The sequence below is a fragment of the Pleurodeles waltl genome, chromosome 6 (genome assembly GCF_031143425.1).
Source record: "Pleurodeles waltl isolate 20211129_DDA chromosome 6, aPleWal1.hap1.20221129, whole genome shotgun sequence".
Classification (NCBI taxonomy): Eukaryota; Metazoa; Chordata; class Amphibia; order Caudata; family Salamandridae; genus Pleurodeles; species Pleurodeles waltl.
In genome coordinates this window covers 1074691612-1074704588 of record NC_090445.1, presented here as the reverse complement: position 1 = coordinate 1074704588, position 12977 = coordinate 1074691612, and the positions used below count along the sequence as shown (strand labels likewise).

Sequence of the window (12977 nt, the reverse complement as noted above, 5' to 3'; positions counted from 1 at the left end):
TTGGCGGATGGGGGACATCAGGTCGGGCTCCAGCCGGGCACACAGTTCATGGATAGTGGCACGGTTAAGACGGTAGGTCAGGATAATGTGGCGTTCTTCCATTGTCGACAGGTCCACCAGCGGTCGGTACACGGGAGGATTCATCCGTCTCCTCGCCCAACCCAGCGGACGGTGCCTAGGAAGGACAACATGGAGCACACAGTCAGGCAACCCACAGGTACGTACTCACAGCTAGCACAGTATACGATTCTCTATGCAGTGAATGGCGTGTCTGAGTGGCTATGCAAGGCCTAGGCCTGTGTGACGCAGTTGAAATTGAGCCATGTGGGCCCTGGAAATGGCGGCTGCCTGACCTGTGAAGTGTGACAATGGGATGTGAGGTCAATGCGCTGGCGTGGCACACCGCGGCGGGCGGCGGGCCAAGACCGCGGCGCGAAGCCGCATTGGTTAACATTGAAGCCTATGGGTTTCAGGAGCCAATGGCGAAGGGCGCCGGCGGTGGCGGGACGCACCGCCGCGGTACGCACCGCCGCGGACGTGACCGCCATTTTCTATCTACTTATCCACTTGCGACTTGAACTTTCACAGGAGAGGACCTATACTGCAAGTGTTGCTGTGACCTCGGTCTGGAAGGGACAATGGCTGCTGCGACTGGGGAAAGGGCCCCTGCCTTCACTGGAGAGGAGTTGGAGAAACTTGTGGATGGGGTCCTCCCCCAGTATGCGCAACTCTACGGTCCTCCAGACCAACAAGTGAGTTTAATTCTATCTAGATTTGGGGCCACTGGCTGGCTTGGGGGCCTGGCGGGGATGGGGTGCATGTTGGGGCTGGCGGGGGGCCTGGCGGGGATGGGGTGCATGTTGGGCATGGCGGGGGGCCTGGCGGGGGCCTGGCGGGGATGGGGGGCATGTTGGGCATGGCGGGGGGCCTGGCGGGGGCCTGGCGGGGATGGGGGGCATGTTGGGCATGGCGGGGGGCCTGGCGGGGATGGGGTGCATGTTGGGGCTGGCGGGGGGCCTGGCGGGGATGGGGTGCATGTTGGGCATGGCGGGGGGCCTGGCGGGGGCCTGGCGGGGATGGGGGGCATGTTGGGCATGGCGGGGGGCCTGGCGGGGATGGGGTGCATGTTGGGGCTGGCGGGGGGCCTGGCGGGGATGGGGTGCATGTTGGGCATGGCGGGGGGCCTGGCGGGGATGGGGTGCATGTTGGGGCTGGCGGGGGGCCTGGCGGGGATGGGGGGCATGTTGGGCATGGCGGGGGGCCTGGCGGGGATGGGGTGCATGTTGGGGCTGGCGGGGGGCCTGGCGGGGATGGGGTGCATGTTGGGCATGGCGGGGGGCCTGGCGGGGGACCTGGCGGGGATGGGGGGCATGTTGGGCATGGCGGGGGGCCTGGCGGGGGCCTGGCGGGGATGGGGGGCATGTTGGGCATGGCGGGGGGCCTGGCGGGGATGGGGTGCATGTTGGGGCTGGCGGGGGGCCTGGCGGGGGCCTGGCGGGGATGGGGGGCATGTTGGGCATGGCGGGGGGCCTGGCGGGGATGGGGTGCATGTTGGGCATGGCGGGGGGCCTGGCGGGGATGGGGTGCATGTTGGGGCTGGCGGGGGGCCTGGCGGGGATGGGGGGCATGTTGGGCATGGCGGGGGGCCTGGCGGGGATGGGGTGCATGTTGGGGCTGGCGGGGGGCCTGGCGGGGATGGGGTGCATGTTGGGCATGGCGGGGGGCCTGGCGGGGATGGGGTGCATGTTGGGGCTGGCGGGGGGCCTGGCGGGGATGGGGTGCATGTTGGGCATGGCGGGGGGCCTGGCGGGGGACCTGGCGGGGATGGGGGGCATGTTGGGCATGGCGGGGGGCCTGGCGGGGGCCTGGCGGGGATGGGGGGCATGTTGGGCATGGCGGGGGGCCTGGCGGGGATGGGGTGCATGTTGGGGCTGGCGGGGGGCCTGGCGGGGGCCTGGCGGGGATGGGGGGCATGTTGGGCATGGCGGGGGGCCTGGCGGGGATGGGGTGCATGTTGGGCATGGCGGGGGGCCTGGCGGGGATGGGGTGCATGTTGGGGCTGGCGGGGGGCCTGGCGGGGATGGGGGGCATGTTGGGCATGGCGGGGGGCCTGGCGGGGATGGGGTGCATGTTGGGGCTGGCGGGGGGCCTGGCGGGGATGGGGTGCATGTTGGGCATGGCGGGGGGCCTGGCGGGGGCCTGGCGGGGATGGGGGGCATGTTGGGCATGGCGGGGGGCCTGGCGGTGGGCCTGGCGGGGATGGGGTGCATGTTGGGGCTGGCGGGGGGCCTGGCGGGGATGGGGGGCGTTGGGCCACTGGAAAGGAAAATGCTGAGTAACTTGAACGTGGTATTTCACCCTCCCTGTACGTGTCACATAGGTCCGCGCCCATGAGAAGATTGGGATTTGGCGTGCCATCGCCAAGGAAGTCCGGGGCCTGGGGGTCCACCATCGACGGGGCACCCACTGCCGCAAGAGGTGGGAGGACATCCGCCGCGGGACCAAGAAGACCGCCGAGTCTCTGCTGGGGATGGCCTCCCAACGTAGGCGGGGTGCCTGCCGTCAACTGAGCCCCCTGATGTTCCGGATCCTGGCGGTGGCCTACCCTGATTTGGATGGGCGCGTGAGGGCAGCACAGCAGACACAAGGGGGTGAGTAGAAGCATCATCTACTCTGTTGTCGTGCAGTGGAGGTGTCTGGGTGGGGGAGGAGGGCTGGGGGTCCCCCTAGGCCAGGGCGATATCTGTAGGCTGGGCACCCCCGTAAGCCCCTGTGTCCCCAGCCACCACCCTCAGTAGTGTGTCAGTACAGCCATCCCTGGGCCGTGTCATCCATGGGTGCAGTTGACAACTCTAGGCGTGTAGGGCATGTTCCACGGAATGCGTAGCGGACCCCAAGTGCGCAACTTAGTGCAGGGGGCATCTGTGTCTGTCATGTCCGCTAACTGTACCGGAGATCCATGTACTCAATATCCCTTTATTTCTCTCTCCCCCCCCCTTTTTGTTTGTCTTTCTGTGCTTGTGTGCATCAGCATCATCAGGCGGAGGAGAAGTGGCATCGGGGCAGGAGGGAGCTGCATCTCACATGGCCCAGGAGGGCCATGCCACAGAGTCAGACTGGACCAGTGAGACGGAGGGCGAGGGGAGCTCCACGACGGGGACGACTGGAGCCTGCAGCGACACGGACACGTCCTCGGAAGGGGGCTCCCTTGCGGGGGTGGCACCATCCGTGCCCCCCCCCATTACAGGTACAGCCGCCACCCAGCGCACCATCTCCGCCCTCCCAGCAGCCCCTCCGCGTTCGCCCCGTGCCCGCTCTGCCAGGAAGCCGGGCATCTCCTTCGCCCCAGGCACCTCAGGCCCTGCCCCTGTTACCCCTGTTACCCCCGCTGCCCTCAGTGAGGAGGTCATTGACCTCCTCCGAACGCTCATTGTTGGGCAGACTACCCTTTTGAATGCCATCCAGGGGGTGGAGAGGGAGGTTCATCGCAGCAATGCGTACCTGGAGGGCATTCATTCGGGTCAGGCTGCCCATCAGCGATCGTTCCAGGCTCTGGCCTCAGCACTGACGGCAGCCATTGTCCCTGTCTCCTGCCTGCCTCTACTAACTCCCTCCTCCCAGTCTCCTGTTCCTCTGCCTGTCCCACCCACACCATCAGACCAGCCTGCACACACCTCAACACCCAAGAGAAGCTCATCCAAACATAAGCACCACAGATCACGCAGACATTCACACACGCAACATTCCGATGCAGACATGCCAACAGTCACTACCACCTCTGTGACCCCCACCTCCTCGTCTCCCTCCTCCCTCCCTGTGACGTCTACACTCACACCTCCATTCACCTCACCATCAGCCAGTGTTTCCATCACCAGCACACCCTCCACTCCAGTCCGCACACGTGCAGTCACCACCCCCACTGCCATTTACACGTCCCCTGTGTCCTCTCCCACTGTGTCTGTCACCCCCTCTTCCACACCACACAAACGCAGCCACCCACCCACCCAACAGCCATCCACCTCACGACAGCCTATCCCTCCTGCACCAGCACCCAAAGACAGCAAACGTCACTCACCTACAACCACATCCTCTCCCTCCACTCCCATTCCCACTGTACCTACCACTCTCCATTGTCCCAAGAAGCTCTTCCTCGCCACTACTAACTTCTTTCCTGACCCTGAGCCCCCCCCTCCTTCTCGTCGGGGTAAGAAGAGCACCTCAGCCACCACCAGCCCTGCAGCCCCCTTGACAAGGGTGCAGGGGTATTGGAGCCCGCCAGCCCGCATGTCTGGATCTTCACCCAGCAGCAAGGGGACAGCCTGCCCACCCCCTGGGAAGAGGAGCAGAAGGCGGAAGGGGCGCCGCAGGAGCCCGCCTTCTACATCCCCCCCGGACACCACCCAGAGACAGTCACCAGCCACAGCTCCAAAGGGAGGCAAGGGCCACAGGCCGACGACTAAGGAGGGCAAGGGCAGCAAGTTGGAGAGGTCAGGCAGCAGGCCTGCTGCCCAGGAGGAGCCCACAACCCCCATAGCCGCTGCCCCGGGAGAGCCCACCACCCCCATAGCCGCTGCCCAGGGAGGACCCAGCCCAGCTGGCCAGGAGGGCCCCACCACCCACAGCCCAGGTGGGCAGTGAAGGAGCACCATCCCCGCTGCCCAGGAGGGCACCACCATGCAATTACCAGTTGGCCATAGACCGTCCGCCGTCTCAAGAACCGCTGAACTGGGCCCCGCCGTCTCAAGCACCGCTGAACTGGGCCCCGCCGTCTCAAGAACCGCTGAACTGGGCCCCGCCGTCTCAAGCACCGCTGAACTGGGCCCCGCCGTCTCAAGAACCGCTGAACTGGGCCCCGCCGTCTCAAGAACCGCTGAACTGGGCCCCGCCGTCTCAAGAACCGCTGACCTGGGCCCTTCAAGGCAAGAACCGCTGAACTGGGCCCCGCCGTCTCAAGAACCGCTGAACTGGGCCCCGCCGTCTCAAGCACCGCTCCGCTGGGCCCCGCCGTCTCAAGAACCGCTCCGCTGGGCCCCGCCGTCTCAAGAACCGCTGAAGTGGGCCCCGCCGTCTCAAGAACCGCTGAACTGGGCCCCGCTGTCTCAAGAACCGCTGAACTGGGCCCCGCTGTCTCAAGAACCGCTGAACTGGGCCCCGCCGTCTCAAGAACCGCTGAACTGGGCCCTTCAAGGCAAGAACCGCTGAACTGGGCCCCGCCGTCTCAAGAACCGCTGAACTGGGCCCTTCAGGGCAAGGAGCGCTGAACTGGGCCCCGCCGTCTCAAGAACCGCTGAACTGGGCCCCGCCGTCTCAAGAACCGCTGACCTGGGCCCTTCAAGGCAAGAACCGCTGAACTGGGCCCCGCCGTCTCAAGAACCGCTGAACTGGGCCCCGCCGTCTCAAGCACCGCTCCGCTGGGCCCCGCCGTCTCAAGAACCGCTCCGCTGGGCCCCGCCGTCTCAAGAACCGCTGAAGTGGGCCCCGCCGTCTCAAGAACCGCTGAACTGGGCCCCGCTGTCTCAAGAACCGCTGAACTGGGCCCCGCTGTCTCAAGAACCGCTGAACTGGGCCCCGCCGTCTCAAGAACCGCTGAACTGGGCCCTTCAAGGCAAGAACCGCTGAACTGGGCCCCGCCGTCTCAAGAACCGCTGAACTGGGCCCCGCCGTCTCAAGCACCGCTCCGCTGGGCCCCGCCGTCTCAAGAACCGCTCCGCTGGGCCCCGCCGTCTCAAGAACCGCTGAAGTGGGCCCCGCCGTCTCAAGAACCGCTGAACTGGGCCCCGCTGTCTCAAGAACCGCTGAACTGGGCCCCGCTGTCTCAAGAACCGCTGAACTGGGCCCCGCCGTCTCAAGAACCGCTGAACTGGGCCCTTCAAGGCAAGAACCGCTGAACTGGGCCCCGCCGTCTCAAGAACCGCTGAACTGGGCCCTTCAGGGCAAGGAGCGCTGAACTGGGCCCCGCCGTCTCAAGAACCGCTGAACTGGGCCCCGCCGTCTCAAGAACCGCTGAACTGGGCCCCGCCGTCTCAAGAACCGCTCCGCTGGGCCCCGCCGTCTCAAGAACCGCTGAAGTGGGCCCCGCCGTCTCAAGAACCGCTGAACTGGGCCCCGCTGTCTCAAGAACCGCTGAACTGGGCCCCGCTGTCTCAAGAACCGCTGAACTGGGCCCCGCCGTCTCAAGAACCGCTGAACTGGGCCCTTCAAGGCAAGAACCGCTGAACTGGGCCCCGCCGTCTCAAGAACCGCTGAACTGGGCCCTTCAGGGCAAGGAGCGCTGAACTGGGCCCCGCCGTCTCAAGAACCGCTGAACTGGGCCCCGCCGTCTCAAGAACCGCTGAACTGGGCCCCGCCGTCTCAAGAACCGCAGAACTGGGCCCTTCAGGGCAAGAACCGCTGGCCCTTTGGCAGACGTGCCAGGGCAGGATCTATCTCGGGCAGGGCTGCAGGATGTCCTCTGGCCAACTTGCCTCCTCCAGTGGCAGTGGGGTCTGTTATGGACTGTATGGACTGTGGCTTTGCTCTCCCCAGGATGGCCCAGTGGGCAGGCCACCCACTGTATGGACTGTATGGACTGTGGCTTTGCTCTCCCCAGGATGGCCCAGTGGGCAGGCCACCCACTGTATGGACTGTATGGACTGTGGCTTGGCTCTCCCCAGGATGGCCCAGTGGGCAGGCCACCCACTGTATGGACTGTATGGACTGTGGCTTTGCTCTCCCCAGGATGGCCCAGTGGGCAGGCCACCCACTGTATGGACTGTTTGGACTGTGGCTTTGCTCTCCCCAGGATGGCCCAGTGGGCAGGCCACCCACTGTATGGACTGTATGGACTGTGGCTTTGCTCTCCCCAGGATGGCCCAGTGGGCAGGCCACCCACTGTATGGACTGTATGGACTGTGGCTTTGCTCTCCCCAGGATGGCCCAGTGGGCAGGCCACCCACTGTATGGACTGTTTGGACTGTGGCTTTGCTCTCCCCAGGATGGCCCAGTGGGCAGGCCACCCACTGTATGGACTGTATGGACTGTGGCTTTGCTCTCCCCAGGATGGCCCAGTGGGCAGGCCACCCACTGTATGGACTGTATGGACTGTGGCTTTGCTCTCCCCAGGATGGCCCAGTGGGCAGGCCACCCACTGTATGGACTGTTTGGACGGTGGCTTTGCTCTCCCCAGGATGGCCCAGTGGGCAGGCCACCCACTGTATGGACTGTGGCTTTGCTCTCCCCAGGATGGCCCAGTGGGCAGGCCACCCACTGTATGGACTGTATGGACTGTGGCTTTGCTCTCCCCAGGATGGCCCAGTGGGCAGGCCACCCACTGTATGGACTGTATGGACTGTGGCTTGGCTCTCCCCAGGATGGCCCAGTGGGCAGGCCACCCACTGTATGGACTGTATGGACTGTGGCTTTGCTCTCCCCAGGATGGGCCAGTGGTGATGGAGTCCCCTCGTGGATCTGGCGTCGTGTACTCAAGTGGCTGAGGTGCCCCCCCTTCCCTTCCCCCTGAGGTGCCTGTCCTATTTTCTTTCTGATGCCCCTGCAGTGTTCTCTCCGTGGAGTTCTTGTCGTGGGACTGGGCCTTGCCCCTTTGCACAGGACCCCTGTGATCCACGGACAGTGGTTGGACTACATTTAGTAGCTGTATATATTTTGTACATAGTTTTTTTCAATATATCTGGCCGTTTATGATCTCTTCTTTTGGTCTTTGCATTATTTCGGAGGGGGGTGGTTTGTGGGTTGTGACAGTGATCTGTGGGAATGCATTGATGTGTGTGTTGTAGTGGGTGTGGGTGGGTGGGTGTGTGCCGGTAATCTTTTCCCTCCCCTGTGTCGTAGGTGCAGTACTCACCGATGTCTTCCGCGCCGCCGGGCGTGCTCCTGGTATATGAGGAGGAATAGGAGTGCGGGGATGACCTGCAACTCTGGCTCCATACTGCCGGAATCTCCCGTGGAGTGCGTAGAGGTGAGCGTTTTCCCGTTCGTAGTCTGTTTCCGCCGTGTTCTTATCGGCGGTGCTCCCGCCCCGGAAAAGGTGGCAGATTGGTGGGTCGTAATAGGGTGGGCGGTACTTTGTCTGCCGCCGGGCTGTTGGCGGGAACCGCCGCGCTGTTTGTTTGTACCGCTGTGGCGGTCGGAGTGTTAAGTTGGCGGGCTGTGTTGGCGGTTCCCGCCAGGGTCAGAATGCCATTTTTAATACCGCCGGTCTGTTCGCGGTCCGACCGCCGCCTCTCCGCCGACCGCCAGGGTCAGAATGAGGGCCTATATGCCAGCCTGATTGTCAGAAAATCAGAAGCTCACACATCCCCTAATCTTACTGACCAAGCTATGCCCCTGCAAGGCCAGTTCTCTTACTCCCTCCCTCCCAGCCCACTTAGCCTCAGGCACACACCAACACACCCACCATGACCTGAAAGTAATGGCCCAGGCGGGGGTGACATTGCTTCTGGGCCAGGCCACACAGGGCAGGGGGCTGAGGTGAGAATACTGTAAGGGTCAGCGCAACACCTGGCCCCAGCCTGAGTCTAACAGCATGGCAGGGGAGTGACCACAATGCTGGTGCCACATTACAGTGGTCACAAGGACTGGGAAAGACAGGAAGTCTCTGTGGGCCGGTTTAAAGAAACCCTAAAAAACTGTCCCACAAGTGACCCTGAGGGTCTGTCGTGGAGGGTTAAATCCACGTAGCAATGCTTTTTGCCCTGTACAGGAAGCAGCGCTGCTCAGCCTCACCACTTCCAAGTGGTGGCTTGACATTTTGATGGTGCTATTTCAACAAGCAAATCACCACTACCATTGGCACCCCTCTAGATAGTGCATTGATTTGAAACATCAGGAAATCTACCACTTCCTGCAGTGTAATCACTGGTGAGTCTGTTGACTTGAGTGCAACCCCAATTCGGTCATGCAATACATGTAAACCATTATATTTGATTGGGTTCAAACAGCTCATCGCCATAAGTGAGCCTGAGACCACTCACGCTCCCCACAGCATTGTCCGGAACACAAGGGGCATCGTGCATTCCAGGTTCTTTAGATGTTCATGGCACTAGAGAAATAAATTTATTGAGATGACTATTGTTTTTATCAGTGTATGAAAAACAGGAGTTCTTTTAAATTTGAATCTGCATCAACAAGGGTGTCATCCACTGTGACCAAAGGTCTGCCCATTCCAGTCGTGGTTCTCTGGTTTTCTGAGTTGTCAGAGTAAGTCAATGGTTGGTGGCAAATAATATCCAAATATGGATTGTTCTCTCACTGTGACAAAGGTTTAAAAAGCCCCTACATTGTGTGTGAGAACAAATACACCACAATTTACTTAGTGCATTGCATGATAAATGTAAGGCCAATGCTCCCCAGTGACCGCAATAAACTCAGCATGACAATATTGTGTTTCTGCAAATTATAATTGTGAACTGAGAGCTACACTCCAAACTCTTCAGGAGGACGGTGTACGCTGTGCTAAATTTGTGAAAGCATACAATAAGTGCAAGGATCCAAATGTTTCTTAGGAAGCCCGCGGCTGTGGCAGCTGAATATCAAAGCACCGTAGTCTTGAATCCAGCTCATGCTTCTTTCTTCCACCATTTTACATTTCTTGTATCTTTATCTCGCATATTCTTTTTCATCCTTGATTTTCTCGTTTCACCGATTTTCTCCCTTCCTTTCTTTCCGGGCTTTCTCTTTCTCCTCTCTGTGTCAAAGTCTGATAATAAAAAATAAGCTTAGACCCCCGAAATAAGTTCTGGTGCCGATAACCTGAAACCACTGGCACGAATTAAACACAGCATGTTTGTATATTCTGAATGTGTCGTCCTAATAAAACAAGATAACAGATTTAACCCCATTACATTAGGGCAATCAGAAGAACACAACTGTAATCCATAAATTAAAATCAAACATCTGTGAGGGTCTTACAAAGCAGAAAGCCAGCCAATGTGCTGATATAGGATCTTATCACATCTTCAGAATGATCACTGCTTTCATGCTCAGGAGCACCTTGTACCACATCTTCAGAATGATCACTGCTTTCATGCTCAGGAGCACCTTGTACCAAGCCAGGACTCTTGGGCGTCGGTTCTCTTTGTTGTGTTTGTGACTAAGGAATGATGAGGTATCGATCCTTGAAGTAATCCAACTTGCAAGTAACTGGCTAAGCAATAGAAAGGCCTCACAACAAGAGCAGCAGCCATGACCCATACACTGTCCTGTCCCCTCCACCCAAGGGCTCTGAGGGTGATGCTGGGTTGGAGTTCAGGGGTTCCTAAAAAAGGAATAGTCACGACGAAAACGAAAGAACTAGTTAAGGACACTTTTTTTATTGTGGAAATCCTACAGCACACAAAGTGTTACTATACAAAGTCAACAAATGCAACTGAACAACAGCCCAAAACGAACACGAATCCCGGGTTTGGTTTGAATGAAGTACAATGCTTGTGAACCTCTGAAGGAGGGTAAAACATGGATTCTAAAGCTCTCTGCTGTGTGTACAAAGCCTTCCTCTTACTCGGAGACTTAGCCAGGCCGATAAAGTAAAGTACCAGCACCATGCACAGTTGTACCCTTCCAGGTTAACCAATCATCCAGTAACTCGTAGATATAGAATCTCGCTAGTGGAATGGACTCTGTCCATGGAATGCCATCAATGTACACATGTTCACTGGTGCTCTGTGGAGTTGGCATTAAGGAATTACTCTACGTTTTATTAGTATGGATGTCCAGATTATGTGTGAGAAATCATTTTACAGACTGGATCTGATTTAAAATAAATGTACTTTAGTCCCACGCATACTTCTGTTAAAAAAACTGAAACTTGATTATGCACATAATTCACAAAAAAGTGCTTGCCTACTTTTGCACAGCTTACGTGTAACTTTCTCAGCGTGCGCACAATTTACATATACGCAAACTGCAAGCAATCCCTAACAAAGTGGACAGATTTAGGATACAACAGGAAAATTACACAATTTACTTATGCAAAATGCGCCTGCCCAGGGGCTGGCAAATGAAAATCAGTGTAAATGAAGTTTACACCAACACAGGGGCAAATTCCATAAAAGGGGTTGCTAAGATAGATAAAGTGAAATATGATTTACTTTACTTTCCCTCACGCTTAAAATGCCCTCATTTCAAAAAGGTGACTGCAACTAAAAGGGGAAAAAAGAAAATGCAACCCTATGTCTTGAGTGCCACCAGACTCTATTCAACAACATCACTTTTATTCAGGAATGCGTTTTGTTTTGCTTAGAGGAAGTCTACAATGTTTGTTTAATGATCAGGCCTCAGGCTCTTTATGCATGGGCACAATTCTCCATCAGGAAATTGTGCATGCACCTGTGTAAAGGTGTCCTTTAAAAAAATACATACTTTTCCGCTAACATTTTTCACAATGATTATGGACATCTATATGAATCACCCATCTATGAGCATTCTAGTACCCAGATATAATCTATGCATGTCACATCTTATGACAATCAACTTGACCTTGTTGAATAAGGCCACTTTTCTTTTAATGTAGAAGAATGTTAATTTGTTGAAGGGAAATGTGTAGATGTTATGTCATTGCAAAATAAAAAGTGTAAGTATAGAGGCCCAATAAGAAACCTCGTTAAAATACACTTTGAGCACATGGCCAATTGCTCATAGAACTTTTCTGAACTCTGTAGAAGACTGCAGAATTGGTCTTACCAAGCATGTGAATACTACATTCTTGTTCTCAGTCAAACAACCTCTGATGATCCGGGGAGAAGTTCCTTCCTTCCATCTATTGGATGGCATGACCCCCTGCACATCCCACGAACCGCATTGCATCACGGACACCAAAGAAACACGTGGAATGGTTAAGCTGTACAGCCTCTTGAGAGGAACTAACATAGTTTACAATTATTACAGTTAGTGCTGGACTTCCAGTTGTTTTCACGCTGTTCCTTTTAATCCATGGCATCTTCCAGGAGTCTGAAATATAAATGAGTAGAGAGCTGGGATGGCCAGGAAGAGAAGCAGGTGTGACTAGCAGTTATTGCTGGATACTGGGACATGTGCAACTGTGACCATATATTGAACACTGTACTGTGATTGCAAAGCTGGATTGTGCAGTTCATATGCTCAGAACTGAATGCTTGACTGCTAGTGAGGGGATGGGGAAGAGGTATTTTGATGACAAGCACAGGGGATGCAGTTGTTCAAGCTGACTGAATTATGTTGAAGAATCCTGTTCGCACTTCGGTTCATCCTACAGTCTGACAGGAGATGTTGACTGTGTGTTGTTGGTGATTCCGCCACCAGTAGAGAACTGGCTGTTCTTCCTGTCTGTCAGTGCCCACCAGTTCTGAGAGTCTGGTAGAGTTAGTTGTCAAAAGAGGTGTTAAACTTTAACCTTTTAGGGAAGCTAGTCTAGGCCAATGTCAACCACTTAACAAGCATTCTCCACTGTCTGGTAACCTACTGCAATAACAACTCATGACTTTTGGACACCTCCTTAGGAATGCTCATTCCAAATGATCAGGACTTATTGCCAATAGACCTGATGTACACCTCCTACCATCACCAAAGTAATTTGGGCCTAGTTATAAAAGACCTCGTCCTCGGAGAGCGAGCTGCTGTCCACATAGTGAATGGAGCTGTTTAGGAGCTGCCTATTTGCACTAAGAGCAACACCCTTCCTCTCCCCAGCAGAGATCGGCTCCTGTCTTTCAGAGCTGTTGGTCCTGGAGTCTCCTGTCGGAGGAGAGCTGCCTACGGTTTCGGCTGGGACTGCCCCATTCACGAGCCAGTTCTCAGCCCTCACGTATGGGTATGTCCGGGCTGGAGAAGTCAGGGCAGAGCCGTTGTAGGGTTGGAGACTTCCATCCAGGATTGAGCCACCAGGGCCATGAGGAAAGCTTAGGAGCCTCCCTTGAAGATACAAGCTCTCCAGGTCTGGAAGGAGAAAAAAAGAATGAAGTGACAAAGCAGTCAGGAATTCAAGTATATTAAATCTATAAAATCAC

General features: G+C 57.0%; 1 protein-coding gene across 2 annotated transcripts in view; it reads right to left on the bottom strand.

The window, feature by feature from the left end:
• Positions 1-10288: 10288 nt before the first annotated feature.
• The window catches only part of FAM131C (family with sequence similarity 131 member C), a 292326-nt gene continuing 289637 nt past the window's right edge, over positions 10289-12977 (bottom strand). For both annotated transcript variants that reach the window (XM_069240101.1, XM_069240100.1), the window contains one exon: positions 10289-12906. In XM_069240101.1, coding sequence (XP_069096202.1) covers positions 12551-12906 — 356 coding nt within the window. In that variant the 3' untranslated portion in view covers positions 10289-12550. The remainder of the gene's footprint in view (positions 12907-12977) is intronic.